Consider the following 25,400-nt stretch of genomic DNA (forward strand, 5'->3'; position numbering starts at 1 on the left):
TGGCATGACTTTGCTTAAATTAAGTTCTAAATACAAGGGCTTGTCGGGGCTAGGGCAGAAAGTTTTCAATCCATGAAATTGTTCAGTCTAACAGGTGAATAACATTTTGATACAACTTTACCTTCTTCAAAGTTCCTAGCAAGCCAAAAAGAAAAGGCGTAATAGCAAACTAAAAGCATTATAGCAAAGAAGAAAAATTTAAAGTTACTTTCATGTCTAGTTTGAACTAGAATTCCTATGTGTACTAAAGGGTCCTCAAAAAGTGCATAGGAAAGGAATATTTTTCTTAAAATGCATGGAATTTAAACGTTATCTTTAAATTCAATTTTTCATGAACTTTTTTGAAATATCTCAGAGTTCTGAGAAAAACCAATAGTGTGATTACCAAAATACCAGCAATGGGATGAGTATATCATGTATTTCATTAGCTTTGGGCCCAGGACTCTGGAAGGAATGAGAAATCTAGCAAATGGAAGAAGTGCATTGGAAAAGCAGCAGCTAGAACTGAATATATACTGACCCAAGGATGAGGAAAAGTGAACAGCGTGTGGAATGAACCAAAGTCTAACCAGAAAAGCCGGGACCAGGGCTACCTTGTTCGTCCAGCAGGACTCGCACTGCTGAGTTTTCCTCTACTCTTTTTCTGGCTATTGCTTCTTCTTCTTTAGACCACTGCATGTGATCCCTAATGAAAAAAAAAAAAAAAAAGAAGAAGAAGAAGAGAGAAAGAGAGAAAAAAAGATGCTGTTTAAAATTAAACAAGGCAATAAAAAAGGTGATAAGGATTGTATCCTTTATTCTAGATTAGCCAAACAGAAACAACAAAAAGTAATTCTGTGACAAATGAATACATGCTGTCAGATGTTTCTGCTGATGGTGCTGGACCTCCTACAGATTTTCTGTTGACAGAATTCCAGCTTGTGTGGTAAGCCCTGAAGCCACCTTTGGAAGTAGACTGCTGAAGGAACAGGGCATTCTTGCTTTATGTTTTACATATGTGTGTAAGAAAGACCACAGAAGAGAGAGAGAGAGCACATTTCATTTACTGGTTCAAATCCTCGCCTTCTCCTCAGAACCCCAAATGCCTACACTTGCTTGGACTGGCCAGGTAAAGTCAGGTACTCAATCCAAGTCTCTCACATGAGTGGCAGGAGCCCAGCTATTTGAGTCATCACCACTAACTCCCAGGAGCTACATTAGCAGGATTCTGGGGTCAGGAGCTGCAGCTGACTATTGAATTCTAGCACTGAGATGCCAAGGATGCCAGTGTCTTACCCAATAGACTAGATACCTGCCCCTTGCATTCTTTCTTTTTTTTTTAAAAAAAAAGATTTATTTGTTTTTATTGGAAAGGCGGATATACAGAGAGGAGGAAAGACAGAGAGGAAGATCGTCCATCTGATGTTTTACTCCACAAGTGGCTGCAACGGGCTGGAGCTGAGCCAATCTAAAACCAGGAGCCAGGAGCTCTTCCAGGTCTCCTATGTGGGTGCAGGGTCCCAAGGCTTTGGGTCGTCCTTGACTGCTTTCCCAGGCCACAAGCAGGGAGCTGGATTGGAAGTGGAGCTGCCGGGCTTAGCATCGGGGCCCATATGGGATCTCGGCACGTGTAAGGCTAGGACCTTAACCACTACGCTATAGTGCCAGGCCGGAGCCTTGCATTATTCCTTAATGCTGCTTCATAATATACTTTTAAAAAAATAATTTATTTTTTTAAAATGATCTTACTTGGTTGATTAGGATACAAAGGGTCAAGGGCTACAGGAAAGTGGGTAATACCATTGTTTCCACACTAATGTCATTTTTTTCCGTTTCTGAGGTCAGGGGAGAAACAAAGGGATATAATTTTATAATAATATTTGGCTGCCAAAGAGATGCTTTAAAGTACATTGTTCTTACCCTGAAATTTTAAATGACTTTATACTCATTTTTTTTATTAGCTATCTTACTTTCTAACAATTGACCTACTTACATTCAAATAACAGAGTAATTAGCATACAGCATATGAAAGAACCATCTTTTGGGGCCTGGCAGGGTAGCCTGATGGCTAAGGTCCTTGCCTTGACCATGCTAGGATCCCACATGGCCACTGTTTCTAATCCTGGAAGCCCAGCTTCTCACTCAATTTCCTGCTTGTGGCCTGGGAAAGCAGTCGAGGATAACCCAAAGTTTTGGCACCCTGCACCCATATGGGAGACCCAGAGAAAGCACCTGGCTCCTGGATTCAGATAGGCTCAGCTCCAGTCGTTGCGCTCATTTGGGGAGTGAATCAGCAGATGGAAGATCTTCCTCTCTGTCTCTTCTCTCTGTATATCTGACTTTGCAATAAAAATAAATAAATCTTAAAAAGAGAGCCATTTTTTGAAGATCTAGCACATATTATAAATATTTTTAGGTTCAGAAGTTATTCTTCCTATTGGAGAAGATACTATTTTCCATTTCAAAGAAATGTCTTCTTGGAATAAAAGCAGTATCTGTTTGCACAAAAAAATCATGTGATTTTGCTTTGATCTTGTTCTTTGTTTATTAGGTAAGATTATAAATGAATAAGTTCTTGAAACAAATCATTTTTCTAAACAAAAAATCAGATACCTCCGCAATCAAGTTCCTCAACCTATTGATAGGTATAATGAAAACCCTACAGTTGTGTCACAATATACCTATCGTTATCTGACTGATGAGAAAGAGTAAATTATAAAAAATCACCTGGTGACTGACAAACACTGAGTGAGCTGTTAACATGATCATAATTACTATAATAACACTACAATTACCACCATTTATTATTTATTCTGTATTAGGCACCGCACTAATAAGCATGCCTTATTTAATCCTTTCATAAGCCCCATGAGATGATTTTGCATATTTTGCATGTGAGAAGATAGAATTAAGTAACTTGCTCAGGGTCATATAAACCAGGACATGGAAAAACCAGAATTCAAACCCATGTTTGAGTTACTTCAAAGTCCACCTTTTCAACCTTTTAGTCTGGTATTGTCTCCTAAAGCAATGAGGAATGCTGAAAGATTTAGAATTATCTTCTGGCCTCCATCAGGGACTTATATTCTCCTAGTTGTGGCAGCAAGGACATCACAATGAAGTTTATATGGTTAACATGTGCTCAGTCAGAGTGGAACCAACAGAAACGTGTTAAGACAAACGTGGGCTTGGGCTTCAGCTAGGGGAAAGGTGATGGGACAATAGTTAATGTCATTAAGAAAGCTGGCAATACGGATACCAGTAACAGAGAACGATAAAAAAACAAAACAACAAAAGGAGTTGGATTGGTCCTCTCTGTAACTTCAGAGAAAAGCTGGCATCTACGTGAGGGGGAGATTCCTGAGGGTCTTCTCTGGGGGGCTGAGGCATCAAGTACTGTACAGGATGCAACACTGGGTGGGGACTGGGACTGCAGAGAGGGAGATCGCTCACACTGTTGCAGAGGTCAGATATAACGAGACCCAGGCCCAAACTGGAGTGATGGGAGGCAGAAACGGGGAGGGGGAGACTCTGAAAAAGCTGTAGCTGTGGCCTGGGGAAGCTACTGGAGGAGGAGAACAAGAAGACTCAGGATGTTCCATTGTCTTCACACTGACTATATAGGTAAAAGAGGATAACAGTAAGAGGATGAGTGCTTTGGGTGGAATGATGATAAACCTAATCATATTTTAAACCACACATATGCAATCAGAAATGAGAGGGTATATTCCAGTGACTGGGCTATAAATATACCAATGGAAGGTAAGATACTATTTCCTTTTAAAAATGATGAAAACAGATATCCTGAAGACTCCCAAAAAAATAAATGACAATGTAAAAATTAGTTTCAGGTGCTGGCATTGTGGTGCATGGTGGATAAACCCCGCCTGTGATGCTAGCATCCTGCATGGGTACCAGTTCATATCCTCGCTGCTCCACTGCCTGCTAATGGCTGGGGAAAGCAGAGGGAAGTCACACAAACGTTTGGGCCACAGCCATCCACAGGACACACCCAGATGAAGTTTCCAGCTTCAGCAGGGATCGACGCTGGCTGCTGGGGTTGTCAGGGAAGGGACTCAGTGGATGGGAAGATCTGTCCGACTTTCTCTCTCTCTCTTCTCCTCTCTAATTTTGAGTTTTAAACAAATGAGTAAATAAATCTTTAAAAAACAATCTAAGTTTCTCAGGTGAAATTTTAACCACCAGTGCTTCAATGAAACCTAATCACGTATAACTCAAATAATCATTTAGCAGCTTTGTCATTTGCTTTAATGAATGAGATTAGATTTTTGTTTGACTTGCTTATGTAATGACATTTAAATTGCAGTTGGCAATTCTACTTTATATTCTGTAAATGTAAATATATTCTTAAAAACCCCATGACATGACAATTACAACATTAAGAGCAACAAGTGATTTATTAAAAACATAGTATTTCTAAGGCTGGGAATGAGTTTACTGTCCAGGAATTTCTACAACATGTAGGAAAGAAAACAGAACTATAAATTTCTCTGTAAAGAAGCAAGATGTGAGATAATGACAGCATATGTGGGCTTCAACTTTAAGCATTTGTCTTAAACTCTTGGTTTTAATTTGCTGCTTCTTCAATATTTCATAGTTTTAGCTATTTCTTAAATTGCTCTAACTTCTGGTGGTGTTCTGTATGCTGCTTCATTTTCTTAACTGCTTAGTGAGGGGAATATTATACCCTAAGCTCCTGCAGAGCAGATCGTCCCACTTCACAGTTCCAGAATCCCCACGGAAACCTATAAAACATGTCCCTACTATATTTATGGGGACTTCCGCCACACCTGCTGCTCTATCATAGTTCTTTATTTTAGAAGAATCTGATTCACATATACCAAAAACCTAACAGCCAGCAAAAAGAATCATTCATGTTTTTATAAATAATAAATACAACCACAGAATTCAAGCACCAAGGCAACTAACAAACAAACTGAAAATAATCAGTTATTTAACAACCACAAACAAAACCAAAGGAAAAATGGTTTGCATGGTTTGGCTTATAAACTGTGTTTCTGGGAACTTACTGTATCAAAGTAACTAAAAAGAACAAAGATGCTCTGTACAGAGAAATATGTGTCTGGAGACATGCACTGGGAACATTAATAGCAAAAAACTGGAAACAACTTAAGTGAGAGACAACTGAAAAATCCTATGGCAACTCATAGGAGTATTAGGCAGACATGTAATATGTTATTTTATATCCTATTATTTCTTTTTAAAAAAACATCTACTTATTTATTTAGAATGCAGAGTTACAGAGAAAGATAGGGAAAGAAAGAGACAGAGAGAGATCCTGCATCCACTGGTTCACTTTCCCAAATGGCCACAATGGTCAGAGCTGGTCCAGGCTGAAGCCAGAGGCTTGGAACTCCATCTAGAACTCCTACATGAATAGCAGGGGCTCAAGTACTTGGACTACCTTCTGCTGTCCTCCCAGGCACATTAGCAGGGAGTTAATCTGGAAGTGGAGAAGTCAGGACTTGAACAGGTACTCAGTTGGGATGCCAGCATTGTAGGAGATGGCACTGTACCCCAACACTGCTTCCCTAATCCCATTATTTCTGCAGCTATAGTACAACTGATGGCAATAGCAATTTAAATAATTGCACCTTTAATTAGGTTTTATGAGACAAACACCAATCATTTAGCTTGGAAACTAATGTTTTTGAGGCTCTTGCCTATATAAAATCCTGCTGACTATGATGCTGCTTCTTGTTACAATTTTAATAGTTACATATAGATCAAAGTACCCAATAGAAGCTACACAGATAGACTGCTTTCTTGAATTTGTCATCTGCTTTGTATGTGAAGGACGGACTATAGAACATAAAGACAAATTCAACTAAATTGATCAAGGAATAGAAAAACTCCCATATTTATTCTTAGGTTAAAGGAAGAAAATGTTCATTAATTGTAGTCTAAAACTATTTCAACAATGTTGGATTCTATATCAGTCATATTTCTTCTGCAGTTTATGCACACATATTTGTCTATACAGCTATAAAAATTTCACCATTATTATGACTTAACATTGCTTCCAGGACTTGTGATCTTAAGCATGCCAAAATAACGGCTAATGGACTTATTCTCTTGCCAGAAACTATTATAAAACTGGGTAAAATGTATGAGGCAACTGTTTTCTCGCATTGGACTACAATATAGCAGGTGCAGGGACATGTACAAGGGGACTCCCCTTTCTTATCTCTCCTGCCTGGGGACATATTTCCACTTGTGGTTCAGGGAGGCACAGTCCTTGCTGGGGGTGCTGTCTCAGTGAGTGTCCGTGAGCTGAAGAGGCAGAGTGCAGAGTTCAGAGTTGCAGAGGTGGCAAGCATTTGTGTAAGAGGCCACTGAACACGGGAGAGCTGGACAGAGGGCAGGGCTTCTAAAGTCTGCAAGAAAATTCCCCTTGGGTGTTTAGTTAGTGCTGACTGCCAGCTCAAGAGGTAAGACTATGGTGCCTTGGGGAGACACAGGATTCTGGGGATGTGGTGGTGGCGGGGTACAGCAAAAAGAATTTATTGGAGACAGTGTGGTGCTAGCAGATACTGCAGTTCTGATTCAGTCAGGATAGAGAAATCTCTCTCAACACTTGAGGTACTTGGATCTTAGAAATGTCATGCCACTGGAGTAAGAACCACCCCTAGATTCTGTACAATATCAAAACAGACCTATCCTGGCAACACGTAAAATCAAACAACACCCAGACAAGACCTGGCAGTGATATAACAACTTGCCAGGAAAAAAATATTCAGTGTCTTTAAAGGAAGACAAGATCTCATCCAAGATATCCAACATATAATCAAAAACTCCTGGACATGTGACTTAAGAGAAAAAGCAGTTAGTAAGTATAAGCTTTGAGAAAATACCTTTGAAATGAATATACAAGTTCTTTAAAAGAGCTTAAAAAATATTGTTCAACTATGGCCATTTGCTTGCAGCCCATATCAGAGTGCCTGGGTTCAATAACCATTTTCCAATTTTCTTCTTCTTTTTATTTAAAAAAAATTTTTTTTTAAGATTTATATATTTACTTACATTAGAAAGGCAGATATACAGAGAGAAGGAGATACAGAGAGAAATATCTTTCATCTGCTGGTTCACTCCCCAAGTGGCTGCAATGGGCTGTCCTCAACTTCTTTCCCAGGCCACAAGCAAGCAGCCAGATGGGAAGTGGAGCAGCTGGGATCAGAACCAGCACCCATATGGGATTCTGGTGGATGCAAGGAGGACTTTAGCCACTAGGCTACCACGCCAGGCCCCTTCTTTTTGTTTTTTAAGAACAATTAATTAAGTTGTTTATCTGAAAGGCAGAGTTACAGAGAAAGAAGCAAAGATTTTCCATCCACTGGTTCACTCCCCAAATGGTCCCAATGGCAGGGGCTGGGCCAGGCCAAAGCCAGGAGCCACAGGCTTTATCAGCATCTCCATCATGGTTGCAGTGGTTCAAGCACTTGAACCTTCTTCCTCTCTTTTCTTAGGTTATAGCAGGGAGTTGGATCCAAAGTAGAGAAGCTAGGATATGAACCAGCTGCTGGTGTCACAGATTGCAGCTTAGCTCACTGTGCCACCAAGCCAGCCCCTAACTTTCCAGTTTCTGACTCCAGTTTTCCTGCCAGTGCAGATCAAGAGAAGCAGCAGGGATGACCCAAATAGGCAGGCAGATTCCTATCCCTGTTGCCCACTTAGGAAAACCTGAGTTCCTAAATGTTGGCTTTGCCCAATGTAGCCCTGGCCATTTTGTTCATTTGGAAAGTAAACTGGCAGACAGAAGCACTCTCGGTCCTCCTCATACAAACAAATAATTATATAAATAATACAAGATTTAAAGGAAAAGATGAACAAAGTTGATTAAAGAAAAATAGCAGCAGCAACCAACAGATCCAGAAAGCTCAGCAAATCTTAGGTAATGTAAGAAAAATTGACTAAAACTATAGACAGAAGAAAAGAAATGCACACTATAGTGATACCTAACTGACAGAAAACAAAGCACCGACATTGTTAAGGTGCTGGGGGGAAACTGGCTGTATGCAGTGAAGCAACTTCACAATTTGTAAATAAAAACATTCTCACTTAAATGCAATTTCAGCTCATTTGTTACCATCAGAGTTTGCATAAAAGAAATGGTAAAGCTCCATAGGCTACAGGGAAAGGGTACTTAATTTCTAAACTCCTGAAATTACTAGGCATAGCAAAAATAATGACGGTGGCACATATAACATGCATCAGAGGGTAAATAAGATGTTCATGGAAAAGCACATTATCTTTAAATTGTGTTTTCCACAAACTTTACAAAATCATTTCATGTAGGGGTAAACTATGTCAACAGCACATATGTCGGAGAGATGATAAATGGGATCACAATATGAAGTTCTGCAGTTTAAGTAAAGTACAACATTAACTCTGAGCAGGTTGTATCAGGCTGAGTAAGCACACTGCAGTCTCCGGGGTGTGGGCACTCAAGGCAAGTGCTGCCTCATAACAAGAATGTATTCTGCCTCTTTGATGTCGTTGAATCGCACTGATGACGTGAAAGCAATGATGGGTAAAGCTACAACTGTGTTAGCGTGACAGAAGGTAGTGGCACCAATATGGATTGCCACCAAACAGTGAGTGGTAAGGAATACGCCCAGTTTTTGTCTAAAAAATAAAAATAAATAAATTTCACTGGTGGAAGCAGGAAAAAACATTAATTCTATAAAATACTAACTCTTGGGCATATATCTTTTAAATATTCTCTGACAAAATGGAGAGCACGCATAATGCATTTCTGATGCAAACCAAAGTGCAATGATTGATTTGAGCAAATTTACTTGTACTATATGAACTGTGAACTGAAATAGTTGCTTTTCTTGTGCTAGAATGGTGAACCAACACCAGCTGTTTTTTTTTTTTAAGGAATGCTATTTTTATTTGCAAGGGTAATTATAGACACAAATATAGTTATTCTGTTACTTTAAGAAAACAAATGACAGTATTTGTTACTCAAGATAAATTTTGTTTTTAAGCACAAACACACACACACACACACATACACACATAAGGATTTTGGAAACCTGTGTCCACAACCATCATAAGGATGATAGTTTTTAATACTTACACATTTTCCTGATGAACCTGATGCTAATATAAATAAACATGATTTGGGGCAGGCATCTGGTGCAATTATTAGGTTACCCTTTTGGGACAAACCCACAACACATATTGGAGTGTTTGGGTTCAAGGCCCAGCTCTGCTCTCCACTCCAGCTTCCCACCAGGGAGCACCATGGGAGGCAGCAGGTGATGGTGCAGGTGCTTGGGTCCCTGCTACCCATGGAGGAGGACTGATTTGAGCTCCTAGCTCCTGGCTCTGGCCTGGCCCAGCCATCCTGGACACTTACAGGCATTTGTGGAGAGGATCACTGGATGAGAAATTTCTGTCTCTCTGCCTTTCAAATAAATAAAACAAGTAAATACAAAGATATAAAATGTGTAATTTTAAAATATAGTATAATGAGCACAGCAGAGCCCCACCTCCTGCGTGCGAGGACATGAGTGCATGACAGGTCACTTCCTGCGTGCTGGGTAGCTTCCTGCAGGCGTTTCCAGTCTCGCTCACTCACTCTCTGCTGCCTATTGGACGCCATCATGGTCGCATGCATGGTCTTGGGAAGAGCCTGTCCCAGTCGGCTGTGCCTTATTGCTGCAGCGTCCCCACCTGGCTGAAGCTGACGTCCGAGGACGTGAAGGAGCACATTTACAAACTGGCCAAAAAGGGGCCTGACGCCCTCCCAGATCGGTGTGATCTTAAGGGACTCCCATGGATTCGCTCAACTGCATTTCATGATAGGCAATAAGACTGTATGGCTCCTGAAGTCCAAAGGCCTGGTTCCTGATCTCCCTGAGGATATCTATCATTTAACTAAGAAAACCGTTGCTGTGCGAAAGCACCTTGAACGGGAGAGAAAGGATAAGGATGCCAAATTCTGTCTGATTCTGACAGAGAGCCGCATTGACCGATTGGCTTAATACAAGACTAAGCGGGTCTTCCCTCCTAGTTGAAGATGTGAGCCATCCACAGCCTCTGCCCTAGTGGCATAAATAAGACTCTGTACTCAAACAATAGAATCATTGTTTAAACATATGTACGTAGTATAATGAAATGTATCAACACTTGGAAGATACATATATGAAACAGGAAATCAATGTTTTACAAATTATCTGTGCATGACATTATAAAATGTATAAAATGAATCCATTACCATAAAGGTGCAAAGTGCAAGGTATGTCAGTGGATCATAATGTAGCAGAATATAACTTCACATTCCATAGTACAACAAAGCAATTACCAATATGGTTTGGGGCAATTTCAAGAAAAACACACACAGTTATCTGTAAAGGCTATTTTATACAACTTACAATCCCAGGCAGTATGCAACTGCCTAGAATGTTACACTGCTGGGAGAAAATCAGCCAACAGCTGGTAAGCATTCTGGGCCTGGCAGTGCCAATTCCATGATAACTATGCCAGTATGACAGCATAGTTGCCTATTTTAATTAATTAATCTATTTTACTGATATGTGGGAGGGGACTAGTGGGCATGAGACGGCAGGGGATGGAACTGTAGGTTGCTGGGGGAAGGGTACTTACAGGCAAATGAGGGAATTGAGACCAGGTAGTTTGGAGAGGGGAAACAAGAGGGCATGTCTCAGACAGATCAAGGCACCCGCACCCACCCACATAGAAGACCTGGGCTGGGTTTGGTGGCATAGCCTGCGACCCACCAGCACACACAAATCTAGTGTGTGTGAGTGTGTGTGTTAGGGGGCTTCCTGGCAGGGGTAGGCCACATAACATGTGCCAGTGAGTGTTGGCACAGGGCTGACATAAGGCTAGGCCATGACACCAACCAGTACGTGAAAGAAACTGGTCTAGGGGTCTAGGGGCATATTCTGTGGTGGATATGTAAGCTCACCCTTGTGGGTCTGCAGTAACCACTGGTTTGTGTGGGAGCTGGGGGTGGTGACAGACCAAGCTAGGCATGCCCATGGAATTCCCTGATATTCAAGGGACTGGGGTTGAAAGTAGGTCAGGCTGGACCAGCCTGCAGCATCCTCCAGCACATGCAAAGACCAGGAGTAGGGATGGAGTATGCTGGGCAGAGGCCTAGCATTCCCTGGCACATGTGAGATTGGGGTCTGGGAGTGGGCCTGGTGAGGGAAGCTGGAGAACTCCCTTACTAGCCCACAGTTCCTATTGGTGAGATGAGAGCTAGGGCTGGAGGTGGACCAGGCCAGGCAGAGCTGCACCATATACCAGTATGTGTTTGGGCTGGTTCGGGGAGGTAGATGGGCCAAGCCAAGTCAGAACCCATTGGCATACATGGAAGCCAGGATGGGGCATAGGTGGCACCAGACTAGGCTACTTCACCCGCCTGTTCACATGTGATCCAAGGATGCAGGCATGCTTTCCAGGGCTAGGTTGCAGCACTCACTGGCAAGAGTTGGGACTGGGAACAAGTCAGGCTAGGCCCAGTTGCAGCATCTACTGGCAAGTGCTTAGACTGGGGGTAGGCCATACCAGGCTAGGTTAGAGCACCACCAGCACATGCAAGATCCAGGTTGGAAACAGGCCTGGTAGGGAAGCTAAGGGGACTTCCCTGTTAGGTCACTACTCTACTGGTAAGTGTGAGAACAGGGACTGGAGGCAGAGTGTGCTGGGCAGGAATGCAACACCTGTCACCCAGCATGAGAGCTAGATAAGGGGGAGGGCTGGGCTAGGCTATGCTACCACATCCACTGGAATATCCAAAAACCAGAACAAGTACAGGTCAGCTGGGTTTTGCTGAAGCCTCTACTGGCCAACTGCCAAGACTGGGTGCCAGTCACGTCAGGTTGGACCTCGGTACTCCCTTGGAAGTGCAAGATCTGTGATTGGAAGTGAGGCAAGCAGTGGGACTATAGGAACTGCTCTGCTTGGCTGCTGCTCCCACTGATGAGCATGAGAATTAGGGCTGGGGGAAGGCCAGGTCGGATAAGGCAACAGCATATGTCAGGATATGTGTGCACTGGCTCTGGGGGTGGGTCAGGCTGAGCCAAGCCACAGCACTCATGGGTGTGTATGAGAGCCAGTTGTGATATGGAGTGGGTCAGACTAGAGTGTTGCACATGCAGAAACTGGGATTGGGCACAATTACTGCTTATTCTTAAAAGCCTATACACAGGTCTCCCATATGAATGCAGGGGCCCAAGATCTTCAGCCATTGTCCCTTGCTTCCTAGATGTATTATCAAGGATCAGGTTGGGAGATGGAGCAGTGGGGACTCAAACTGGCACCTATAGGGGATGACAACACTGTAGGAACAGCATAATATACTGCATTATAGCGCTGGCTCTGATAATAAATTTTATAAAATAATATATATATGTAAATATCTCTCAGAGTAAGAAAAAGTGGCAGAGAAAACTCTAATTTGCTGGTTCACTCCCCAAAGTTTGCATGGTTTAAGACTTTGGTCAAGCCAAAGTGAGGAATCAGGATTCATCTGAGGTCTCCCAAGTGGGAGACAGGAAACTGGAACTGGAAGTAAAGCTGGGACTTGCATCTATGATCTAAAAAGTGCCTTACTGGTTTAAAAAAATTTTTAATATTATATTTTATATATTTGAAAGTACAGGAGAGAGAAACAGGGTCTGACTGGAGTGTGAACCAGCCAATGGAAGACTTCTCTCACTTGTTGCGTTTCCTTCTCTTTCTCTAACTCTGCCTGCCAAATAAATGCCCACAATAGCCAAAGCTGTGTCAGGCTATTCAGTCTTGGTTTACCATGTTGGTAGTATGGAAGCAGGATCTGAGCCATTTGCTGCCTCCCAGGGTGAGCACTAGCCAAGGTTCAAATTAGCAGCAGAGCCAAAATCTGAACCTAGGCACTCCAGTATGATGTGGGTATCCCAAGGAGCATTTTAACCATTTTACAAAATGCCTATTCCATTTTATTGTTTTAATTTCTATTTATTTTACTGTTGAATATTTTACTACATTCACATGTTCTTTCATCTGCATCAACTTTTCCTGTCTATCTCAATGCCCATTTATCCATAAAACAAAATTTATTCAAAAAACAAATTTCTTTTTTCTAACAGCCAACACATATTCCATATGTTAACCTTGATGTGTGGCAGCAGCAAATAATTTCTCTCTCAATTTTTGTGTTAGTAAAATAAAAGTTCCCAAAACAGTACAAAATTAAGATTAAGTACTCAGATTATAATGATCCCATTTCAGCCAATCTAACATGCCATTATTTTCTGTACCAGTGAGAAAGAAACACTTGCAGTTAGTTTTAAGAAGTCATTAATTGTAAGAAGTGTCATGATTTCAAAGATGTTAATTGGTGAAATTATGTGAGTTTCAGAATGGATGAACTAGGGCTGTTATGGGCAGATCAGCTAATAACTGAACTGACTCTAGTTACATTTCTATATCTGATACTGATTTACACTTTTGATTTGTAACTGCTCACTTCTCTTTTTGGCTTTAAAGATTCTTTCAGCTGACTGTTGTTTTTAGTAAATCAGCTGCCTACTCAGTCATGAGAGATTAATAACAGACAGGCCACAGAATCCACTTTCCTACTTCTGCACACAAGGGGAGAGTGGTGGGAAGAAACCCATTTCCACACCACATAGTAAATAGTCATTTGGAATCCGTACTTTCCAGGCACTAGACTAGGAACTGAGGATGCAAAAATGATGAAGATTTGGTAGAATTCATAATGGCTGAGGAGTTGCAATCAGTATTACAGAATACAGAATTATCAGGTAGACAGCAAGGTGGGATTGAGTAAAGGAGACTTCTTAAAATCAAAATTCAAATTATAATAAGTATATAAAAATAAAAGCTTTCATTTCCATTCATCTCCATTTCTTATTCCTGACCAGAGATAAATACTTTTATCAGGATAATGTAGAGATTTCCAGAATTCTATCTATCTATCTATCTATCTAAACAACAAATACAGGTACAATAACTCCTTAATAAACCTGACCACTCTTTAACATGTCACAGCCATCTCTTGGTATCAGTAGGCACAGATCTTTCATTTTTATTAACTACTACACTGTTTGCCAATATACAGATATAACTATATTTTAAAATTATTTATTTGAGGGCCCGGCATGATGGCACAGTGGTTAAGGGTCCTCACCTTGCACGCCCGGGATCCCATATGGGCGCCGGTTCTAATCCCGGCAGCCCCGCTTCCCATCCAGCTCCCTGCCTGTGGCCTGGGAAAGCAGTCGAAGACGGCCCAAGGCTTTGGGACCCTGCACCCGTGTGGGAGACTTGGAAGAGGCTCCAGGCTTCGGATCAGCATAGCATCGACCGTTGCACTCACTTGGGGAGTGAATCATCGGACGGAAGATCTTCCTCTCTGTCTCTCCTCTCTGTATATCTGCCTTTCCAATAAAAATAATAAAATAAATCTTAAAAAAATTATTTATTTGAAAGGCAGGGTTAGAGACAGAGAGAAGAGATCCTCCATCCGCTGATTCACTCCTGAAATGGCTGCAATGGACAGGGATGAACCAGGATCCAGGAGCCTTATCCAGGTCTCCCACCTGGGTACAGGAAGGAGCCTGAATACTTGGGCTATCTTCCACTGCTTTCCCAGAATTTTTAGCAGGAGGCTAAGAAGGGGAAGTGGAATAGCTTAAATTCAAACTGGTACCCATATGGGATGCTGGCACTGCAGGCAACAACTTTATCCTATGTGCCAAGTGCTGGCCCTTACAATCCTTTTTTCCCCTTGTGTGTGTTTAATTTATTTGGAAGCCAGAATTACATAGATAGAGATGAGAGAGAGAGATATCTTCCATGCATTAGGTTACTCCCTGAAATGGCTGCAACAGCCAGGGTTAGGCCAGGCTGAAGCTAGGATTTCCACATGGGTGCAAGGGCTAAAAACATGGACCATCTTTCCTTGCTCTCCTAGTGCCTTAGCAGGGAGCCAAGCAGGAAGTAGAGCAGCTTGGACTTGAACTAGTGCCCATATGGAATGCCAGCAAAAGAGGCAGTGTTTTAACTGGTTACATTACAACCCCAGCCTCTGTAACTACATCTTAAAAACAGCCTTATTGAGCCCTAACTGACATATAGTTAACTATATGTATATGAAGTATACAGTTTGATGCATTTTAATTTATTCATATGTGCAGACTTGTGAAATCTTCACAATCAAGAAAATAAACATACACATTTCCATCATCTTTCTTCAAAGCTTTTAATTTTTAAAATATTTACATATTCATTAAAACCAGAGATAAAGAAACAGATATGTCTCATAAACAGCTCATTCCTGAAATGACTGCAAGAAGCAGGCTGGAAAGGGCAAAGTCAAGAGTGTGGAATTCAACCCAAGTCTCCCTTGTACATGATAGGGACCCAGGTGCTTCACCCATCACTAGTGCCTTTCAAGGTGTGTTTTAGCAGGAAGCCGGAATGAGGTGCTGAGTTGGGATCTGAACCCAGGTATGCTGGTATGGGATACACCAAACACCTGCCCCACCATCACCCTTTAAGGTGTCCTTTTAACCCTTTGTAATTCCTTCTGCCCATTTCACCCTTTTTCACCAGTCTCTGACTCCCCACCAATAACCATTAATCTGATCTCTGTTTTAATTTTCTAATACAGCACAAGAAATTACAGTGCGAACAACAGTTTTTCCTTATCCATAGAAGGTATGGTCCAAGACCCTAAGTGGATGCCTAAAACCACACGTGGTATTCAACCTTGTATATACTGCTTTTTCCTTTCCCACATACCTCTGGTAGTTTAGTTTATAAATTAGATACATTAAGAGATTAGCAACAACTAACAATGAAATAGAACAACTGAGATAATGCATTATAACAAGCTACTTACTCATGAATGATTTTTAAAAAATATTTTCAATATTTTGAACTGTGTGGTTGACCCTGAGTTATTGAAAGAGAAAAACACAACCGTGGAAAAAGGGGGTACCTATTGTAATCGATTCCTAGCTCCTCTCACTCACCACAATTATTTTGAAATTTATTCATGCTGTTGTGTATATCAATAGTAGGTATATGTTTAACTCCATAAGGAACTGACAAGCTACAAAAGAAACAGACAAGCAATAGTTACAAGATCTGATATCCTTGCTATAACAGTATGAAAAAGTTCTGGGGCCTGGCACAGTAGCCTAGTGGCTAAATCCTCACCTTGCATCCACTGGGATCCCGTATGGGTGCTGGTTTGTATCCTGGCTGCTCCACTTCCCATCCAACTCCCTGTTTGTCACCTGGGAAAGCAGAAGAGGATGGCCCAAGGCCTTGGGACCCTATACCTGTAAGGAAGACCTGGAAGAATCTCCTGACTCTTGGCTTCAGATCAGCTCAACTCTGGGCATTGTGGCCACTTGGGGAGTTAATCAGCGAATGAAAGATCTTTTTCTCTGCATTTCCTTCATTCTGTTTTTCCAATAAAAAAGAAAATAATCGTCATCTGTCTTTCCAATAAAAAAGAAAATAATCTTAAAAAAAAAAAGAAAATTCTATTTCTGGACTAATATTGTGGCACAGTGAGTTAAGCTGCCACTTGCTAAACTGATATTCCATTTCAGAGCACCAGTTTTGAGTTTTGGCTGCTCTGCTTCTGATCCAGTTACCTGCCAATGTGCTTAGGGCAGTAGCAGAGGATTGCCCAAGATTTTGGATCCATGACTCTCATGTGGGGTCCCCAGATGAAGCCCCCGGCTCCTGGCTTCAGCCGACAACAGCCAGGGCTATGGCAGCCATTTAGGGCGTAGACCAGTAGATGGAAGACTCTTGGCCTCCTTCTGTCTTGAAATAAATAAATCTTTTAAAAAATACTTTAAAATTTGGTTCCTTGTCAGCATTTTGAATTTTAGCCACCTAAAAAGTGTCAATTGATAGTTTGTTGTGACTTCAAGTCACATTTCTCTAATATTTAATGATACGAAGCATCTTTCTGTATGTTTATTTATCACCTTTGATCTTCTTTGCTGACCTGTGTGTCCAAATCTCTTGCTCACTGTTACCAAACTGCTTGTTTTATTATTGAATTTTGACAGTTTTAAAAAAATATATATTCTGATTATGAATCTTTTATCAGCTACAAAGAGGTACAAACTACTGACAACATGCAATGAGATCAGTAAGCCTGAGGATAATTATGCTTTGGCAAAAGAAGGCCGACTCAAAGAGAATACATATAGTTCTTCAATAAAACATTGGAAAATGCAAATTAGCCCACAATGCAGTCTATGATTTATCCTCCCTTCGTTCCACTATTTGACAGGTAAATTTTGCTTGACACCCCACTTCTCACTGGTGCCTTTCTTTGAAAACTCCATTTAATGCCCAGGCACTATATATTGTTTCCATTTTTCTGTGGTCTGGAGTAAGTCTGCGGTAGAGGTGGCAGAGCTGGGGAGGTGGAGCACGGATAACATTGCCCTGCACTAGCAGGCAGCCTCTAGGTGGGCCTGGGTCTGCTCTTTTGTTAAATGATTCTTTATTAAAATACTTTTGTTTGCAGTTCTTAACCAGCTGGACACTCCACTGTGTCACTGTTGATGTCATCTGTGAAGTCCTACAATTTGACAAGGTGGGCAGTCCCGAGGGAGTTCCAAGGTCAAGCGATGTTAATAATCGCATTGAGAGTGATCATTGCAGTGAGCCTGGCGTTTTTCTGTTTCTGTCTGTCTGTCTGTGGTGGTTCCCAGAGGGCTTTGGGATCAGGGAAGAGCAGAAGGTACTACCTCAACCTGGCCTGCTGGTCCTACAGATTCAGTCTCACTATGATCCTTCCACTTGTTCAGCCACCAGTTGCCCTGGTGACATCATCATCAACTCTTTTTGGAGAAAGACCTAGGGGGAAAGCTGGGAAGCCAGGGTTTCCACACAGGTGCACTTTAGGTACTTGGTGACACTGGGCTGCACCTACCTGGCATGCAGGTAACTGGTGTCAATTGAACATTGGGGCAGGACAAAGAAAGTTGTATCTTGGCCTTCCCTGAGCTAAAAGCCGAAACACTCTGTCATGTTTTGCGATTCACTAAATCTTAGGCTAGGATTCACTTGTTACTTAGGGATATCCTGTTCCTAAGAGATGCTTGCCTTGTTCTTCAGACAGTTCTTTCTATTTAGCATCGAACCTCGGACAATGGCGAACCTGCCACTTTCCCTGATGGCTAAGAACTCCAGTTCTGTTGCAATAGTTGAGAACACTCATTTTTAAGCATTCTTTTTTCAGCCTATGCCAGACTAGCCTAATGCATATGAGTAATGAGTTTTATGATTTGGCAGTTAAGTTTCCCTTCCTGGTACTGCTTCTGAGGGACAGAGACTGGGTTAACAGCCAAGTTGAGGCACAATAGATTCTATCTTTCTTTTCCCTGGTCACCAGTCTTTTGTGCTTTTGGCATTTGGGCAGGGGCGATTCTATTGTTATAGTTCTGCTTGTCTTTTATCCCTTCTTGTTCGTTTATTTTGAAGCAGGAAGCTTCTTGTTTTTCAGATCCATCCCATCTTCTTTACCTGGAAGGTTCTAGCTTGTTTGTGAAATTAGAGCAGTGATTAATTCCCAGTCCTCTTTTAGAGTTCTACACAGAATTCAGCCCAGTTACAGGCACAAATCAACATATCAAAACAATAGGGATAAAAGAGTCACTCCAAGGGCTATCATTCTACATAGTCCTTCTCTCACATGGCCCATCCACTTTCAAAATACGAAATCTTTCACCCAATAGTGTTGGTCTACTTAACATGTTTTAGAATATAATTCCTGTATTCCTGTATCTATTCCCAAATCAAAATCTTTGTTTATGCCTCTATTTATCCTAAGACAAATGATCTTCTATATTCAAATACTCCTCATTTTACAAAGCTCAAGCTAAATCCTACCTGCTCTCTCCTCCTATTCTGAATTCCCATAGTCTTTGCTGTCTTAACTATTTATAGTAACCTTTTATACTGTTTCTTTCTCTCTCTCTCAAGATTCATTTGTTATTATTGGAAAGGCAGATTTACAGAGAGGAGAGTTAACAGAGAAAGATTTTCCATCCACTGGTTCATTCCCCAAATGGCTGCAGTGGCCAGAGCTGAGTTGATCTGAAGCTAGGTCTCTTACATGGATGCAGAGTTCCAAGGTTTTGAGCCATCATCGACTGCCTTCCCAGGTCATAAGTAGGGATCTCTCTCTCTCTCTCTTTAACTGGGGTTCAGTTTCTAGCTCCTGGTGGCTCTCACTTGTCAGCATCTGGCAGGACAGCCAGAGCATGGACGGAAGCTCTCTACTGCTGTCTTCTTTCTCTTGCTCTCAAATAAACCCAAAGAAATCAATTCATTAAAATAAATAAATCCTCACATCTTGGCCTTTTGGCTAAGATCGACTGTAAAATAAATAAATCCTGCGACCCCATGTTAAAATTTCACTTGAGAAAAACTCTGCTACGAGACAGAAGTGTGAAAATCACTGAACTGGACCAAGGGTTTCCAAGAGCTGGCTACTGAAGAGAATTATCCAAAGAACTCTTTCTAGTTAAAAATCCCTGGGGATACTTCGAGTCTCAGTGAAACAGTAACTCCCTGAGGGACTCTCATGCAGCCAGCTCAAAACCAGCACACAGTGTTTGAGACTGAACCAGATCACCCTTGCTTTCCTGAAAGACTGTGGCAAAGGAACTTGGATCAGCAGGTAAGAATCTCAGGCAAAAAGAGCAGGTGGCAGCAAACAGAAAAAGAGAATGGCAATGGCAAAGTCTGTATGGTCTAATAAAGAAAAAAAAAAAAAAAGGTAAATCAGGAGCATGCCCAGAACCAGAAGTTCCTTTGGAGATTTAATTGCCTGGCAAAAGGTCCATTTTGTCTCACAGCCATTGCAGGCTGTTATTGCAGTTATTGCAAACTGTCCATATTTGTGATGAAGTCAAAATGGTTTCACTCAGTAATTTCATTTTTGGATACCAAAAGTATAATACAGACCACCTATGAGCATACTTAATAGCCACATTAAAAGAAGATAATGACATTAAATTAATTTTGTTAATATTTTAACTCAACATGTCTAAAAATTCACCTGATTCAACATGCAATTCAATATAAAAAGTAATGAGATACCTTACTTTTTTTTGTATTAAGTCTTCATATCCTCACAACATATTTCAATTCTAACCAAACATTTCATGTACCCAGTAACCACATATTAGCTGGAAACTACCTTCCTGCACAGTGCAGGTCTAATTAGTGAGATATGCAGCATTTCTTTTTAAAATGGACAGTCTGGGGCCCGGTGCGGTGTCGCAGTGGTTAAGGTCCTCGCCTTGCACGCCCGGGATCCCATATGGGCGCCAGTTCTAGTCCCAGCAGCCCCGCTTCCCTTCCAGCCCCCGCCTGTGGCCTGGGAAAGCAGTCGAGGACGGCCCAAAGCTTTGGGACCTTGCACCCGCGTGGGAGACCCGGAAGTGGCTCCTGGCTTCGAACCGGCATAGCAACGGCCATTGCGATCACTTGGGGAGTGAATCATCGGATGGAAGATCTTCCTCTCTGTCTCTCCTCTCTGTATATCTGCCTTTCCAATAAAAAAATAATAAAAATAAATCTTAAAAAAAAATGGACAATCTGTTGTCATAAAAACATAAGGCCAAGAATCACTTTCCCAGCCCTGGTGACCCTGCTGTAGAAACTCCTCTGGCAACAGTTTCACCCGCAAGCATCACACCCAAATGTCCACATCTTTAGCCCTGACCCCTTTTTTCTGCCTTCCTGAAGGCAGTATCTGCGATCTGCTCTCAAAGTCTATTCAAACTGTCTAAAACTAAATTCACCTTATTTGTTTCAAAATAAAAAAGAATTTGCCTCTTGATTTTCTGATTTCTATCAATCACTTAAGGTAAATTCCAGAGTCCAATTCTTCTTTATCCATTATTCTGCACACGCACCAAGTTCTAGTCAATCTTCCTTTGTAATCTCTTTCACGCACTAGCTCTGCGAATCTAGATCTCCCTGCTGATCTGTCCAGCACATGGTTTCCAAATACAAATCCTGCCTAACGTCACCTATCTTCAGTGGCTCTGCAATGCCTTGTGCTCCAGCCATGAATTCAGGGCCAGGGATATTCTGGTTCCCACTCCTGTATCTGGCCTGTATCATTTCAACCTTTCTGCAATCTCCTACAAGAGCTGTTTCTTTAGATAACTGTCTCCTAAACATGCCTTAACCTTTCTTATCTCCATGTGTTATGACTTTCCACCTGCCTAGAATGCCTGATCTCTAGCTTTGCCTATCCAAATCATTATCCAACAGACAGCTATGTGTCCAACACTATGCTAGGTCCTGAAGGCAGAATAAGCAATAACTAATCTCAGCTTCACTCACGTTAAGAGCTCTTCCTGAATATGCCTACCACACAGAAGTGGCTTTAAGTGACTGATTTCTTCTTACAAGATATGTGATTTATAACATTCCCTGGGCCCTGCAAATTTGCTTCCTTTGAAAAAAAATTCCTTCATTTTTAAATTTTCCTTTTATTTGAGAGACGCAGACAGATCTTTCATCCATTGGTTCACTCCCCAAATGCCTGAAACAGCCAAGGCTAGGTCAGGCGGAAATCAGCAGCCTAGAACTTCATCTGCTCCTCTGAGGTGGGTGGCAGGGATCACGATAGCTGAGCCATCATCTGGGCACCTCAGGATGTACATTAGTAAGAAGCTAGATTGGAAGAGAAACTTCAAACCAAGTACTCCAATGTAGGCAACCTAAGAAGTATCTTAACTGCTGCACTAAATATCTCACACCCCAGTTGGCGGCTTTACATTGCTACTTACCAATTCTTCCTATAAACAGTGTGGATTTCCAGAAAGCATGGGTTAGGGTCACACCAATGTGTTCTCACTGGTGCTCAGAAAGGAGGAAGTACTGAATATACATTTCCCAACTAATAAGTATTTGTAAAAGCAGCATGGAGGACCCTACCTAGGAAAAGCTTCCCTAGGCCCACATACAGGGATAAATGGCAAGTCAGGACCAGAGACAAACAGAGAGGGCCCGGAAGCATCCCAAAGTTGCTTTGGAAAGCATTTGGGAGGTTTCAGACTTCCGATTCCAGTTCCAAAGAAATGCCAGCACTGGTGCAGAGATTTGTTAACCTGACTTCTGGGCTTGTTGTGACCTAAGTTAGGTCACCCGCTTTTTAAAAACACTTTCTTGGTACCAAAGGAAAATAATACCCTGGGTGATATTTAAGTACCACATACACAATGTCAGACAAAAAAAAGAAACTCACCACATATTGTGTTCAAACACTCGGGCTGGGTCAGTTAAAATCCTTGACCCCAGGGGGACAGCTGGCGGGGAACCACTCTGGCATCTGTGAGGCACTGTCATGAGCATCAGACACGAGAGGCGATTTCTCAAAAGCACATTCATCTTCAACAGGACCTGGAAAGAATTCATTAGTCAATGTGGATCATATTAGCTATCGCATGGTCAAGACTTGCTTCACCAAGTGTACAGCCTGATAGAGAAAGGAAACCTTTCAGGCCCGGTGCAATAGCGTAGTGATTAAAGTCCTCACCTTGCATGTACCCAGGATCCCATACGGGCGTCAGCACCACTTCCAATCCAGCTCCCTGCTTGTGGTCTGGGAAAGCAGCTGAGGACAGCCCAAAGTCTTGGGACCCTGCACCCATGTGGGAGACCTGGAAGAGCTCCTGGCTCCTGACTTCAGACTGGCTCAGCTCCAGCCATTGTGGCCGCTTGGGGAGTGAACCATCAGACGGAAGATCTTCCTCTCTGTATTTCCACCTTTCCAATAAAAATAAATAAATCTTTAAAAAGAGAGAGAAAGAGAAAGGAAACCTTTCCAAAGTGGAGGGACCCACGACAGCTTCTGGGTCAAGTATTTTCAGGCCAGCAGAAGGAAAAGGCATCTTCACAATGAGTTACATTGCTGGCATCCTTCGCAAGCCATAGCCCTGACCAATTCTGTTGTAAAGGGTATTTACTTATTTAATGTTTAATATGTGGTCAAAGCATGGAAGCCCAGAATGTGGTACAGACTGGACAAGTCTGCTGTACATACCGGCAAGCGTGGGCGGGGGGCGGGCAAGGGGGGTTATTGTGGGTCGCTCCAACTAGGCTGCAGCTCCAACTGGTTTGTGTGAGGACCGAGTGTATGCTGGGCAGAATCAGGCTGGACTGCAACACCCATTGGTTCATGTAGAAGACAGGGCTGGATACAGAACTGACCCAGCAATTGCAACCACCAGCTGATTGGGGCGACAGACTGTGCTGGACCCTGAGCTGGCAAGTACACACAAGAATCAGGTCTGGGATCACCTCAGATAATATTTCTTTGGGGATACCCGCAACTGAACCACTGGACTCAGAACCCCATCCATGGAGAGAATTGCAGGTTCCATGGTTTGACCGTGGAGTGCATATGTCAGAGCTGTGCCTCCTCTGAGGCTCAGACAAAACAATGGACAGAATATCCCGGTGCACGTGGAGGATATGGCAGGCCATCGGAACCTGCAGAGGACACCTGGTACCATAACAGAGGATGGAGGACAGAACAAATTGAGCAACTACCCCAGCCAAGCGTTGGCAGTGAAAATCTGGGCAAATGGAGACCGTAAGGTGGACTATGTCAGCCAGTGGATTCTGGAGAGATTTCATCATGCTTGGAATGGTGAGATTGGCAGCAATTCAGAACTGTTGAACTATCAAAACCACTTGAGCATGCCCCTCGTCAGGGACCCTGGGATGGGTAGAGCTTCTCCCTTTATCTCCCTCCTTACCCCAGATACACACACACACAAAATGTGGAAACAATGGTCTTACCCACTTTCCTGTAGCCCTTGACCTTTTGTGCCCTAATCAACTATGTAAAGATTATCAAAATAAAAGAATTTTAAAAGATTTATTCATTTTTATTGGAAAAGCAGATTTTTACAGAGAGAAAAATAGATTAAAAAAAATCTTCCAACAGCTAATTCACTCCCAAAATGGACACAATGGCCAAAGCTGAGCCAATCTGAAGTTAAGAGCTTCTTTCAGGCCTCCCTTACAGGTGCACAGTCCCAAGGCCCTGGGCCATCCTCAACGGCTTTCCCAGACCACCAGCAGAGAGCTGGATGAGAAGTGGAATAGCTGGACATGGATAGACACCCATATGGGATCCTGGTGTTTGCAAGTGGAGGATTAACCAATTGAACTATCATGGTAGCCCCTGTATAAAAGTTTTCAAGAATAAGCAGCTTTTTTCGACCCTGGCAAAAGGTACAAGCAGCTGAGCACACTGGCTCCCTTGGGGGAGGAAGGCTCAGCATGTTTCCAGGACCACCCCATCTTGGAGGCCAGGTTTTTTGACCCACAGGAGTACCTGTAGCCCGGGGGCATACCCTCATGATTCAAGCGGCATGACTTAATGTAGGATTATGGGATTGCACAGGTAGCAGTGGGAGAGGACCTTTATTTTTTATACCCAAGTTAGTAATCACAGCTGAGGGACTTCCATTGATAAGTCCATGACATGTGTATATATGTAGGGGACCCACACAGTGGTTTGGAAGGGGAACAAGAGTGAGATAAGTTGGTCCATTAGCAGAATCTGTGGGGGCAATGTGGGCTCACCCCTGTAGAACTGCAATCTCTGCTGGTTCCTCCTATAACTGAGGATGGTGTCTGGTCTAGCTGGGGATTTAAGGGAGCACCCCAGATCAGTTGGTGTTCCCACTGGTGAGAACAAGAGAAGGACTGGATGCAGCAGGCATGAGTGTACATGGCTACTGACTGCACCGGCATGCGTGTGCACTGAGGCGGTGGTGAGACAAATTGGGCTTGACTCCAGCCCCCACTGGTACTCATGAGAGCCATTCTGGGTGTAGAATTGGCCAGACCAGGTCTTGACTCCCGCTGAACTACATGCAAGCTGTGTCTGGGTGCATACCAGGTAATGCTGGGCTACAAAACCATCAACAAGAATCAGAATGGGTATGGCCGGTTGAGCAAGGCCACTGTTCTTACCACAACAGGAGCTGGACAAAGTCAACCTGGGGTCAATGACCCAATGGTGTGCACAAGAACTGCCACTGGGAGGAGACTCGATGAAGAGCTTAGGAAACTCCTTCTCTGGGACATAGACCCTGCAGGAGAACGTAAGAAGCAAGGCAAGAAGCAGCCCAGACCATGCCAGGTTACAGTACCCACCAGTATACATGTGGATCAGTTCTGGGGACAGACCAGTTTGGGCCAGCACATAATACCTATTGGCAGATCTGAGAACCAGATCTGGCAGGAGGAGCCAGATCGGGCTAGAACACCAACCTGTTCACATTAGGACCAGGACAACAATCAGGCTGGATGGG

The 25,400-nt window shown here is 42.6% G+C and overlaps 1 protein-coding gene and 1 pseudogene across 1 annotated transcript in view; one reads left to right on the top strand and one right to left on the bottom strand.

Moving 5' to 3' along the window:
- METTL8 (methyltransferase like 8) overlaps window positions 1-25,400 on the bottom strand; it is a 105,891-nt gene that overhangs the window by 31,733 nt on the left and 48,758 nt on the right. The window contains exons 3-4 of the mRNA XM_040971703.1: window positions 22,316-22,470; window positions 594-685 (exon numbers count right to left, since the gene is read on the bottom strand). Of these exons, the coding sequence (XP_040827637.1) occupies window positions 594-685; window positions 22,316-22,458 (235 nt within the window). The 5' untranslated portion in view covers window positions 22,459-22,470. The remainder of the gene's footprint in view (window positions 1-593; window positions 686-22,315; window positions 22,471-25,400) is intronic.
- Window positions 9,644-10,088, top strand: LOC121150658 (annotated as a pseudogene).

Source organism: Ochotona curzoniae, unplaced genomic scaffold (genome assembly GCF_017591425.1).
Source record: "Ochotona curzoniae isolate NIBS_2020 unplaced genomic scaffold, NIBS_Ocur_1.0 contig_2210, whole genome shotgun sequence".
In the NCBI taxonomy this organism is placed as follows: Eukaryota; Metazoa; Chordata; class Mammalia; order Lagomorpha; family Ochotonidae; genus Ochotona; species Ochotona curzoniae.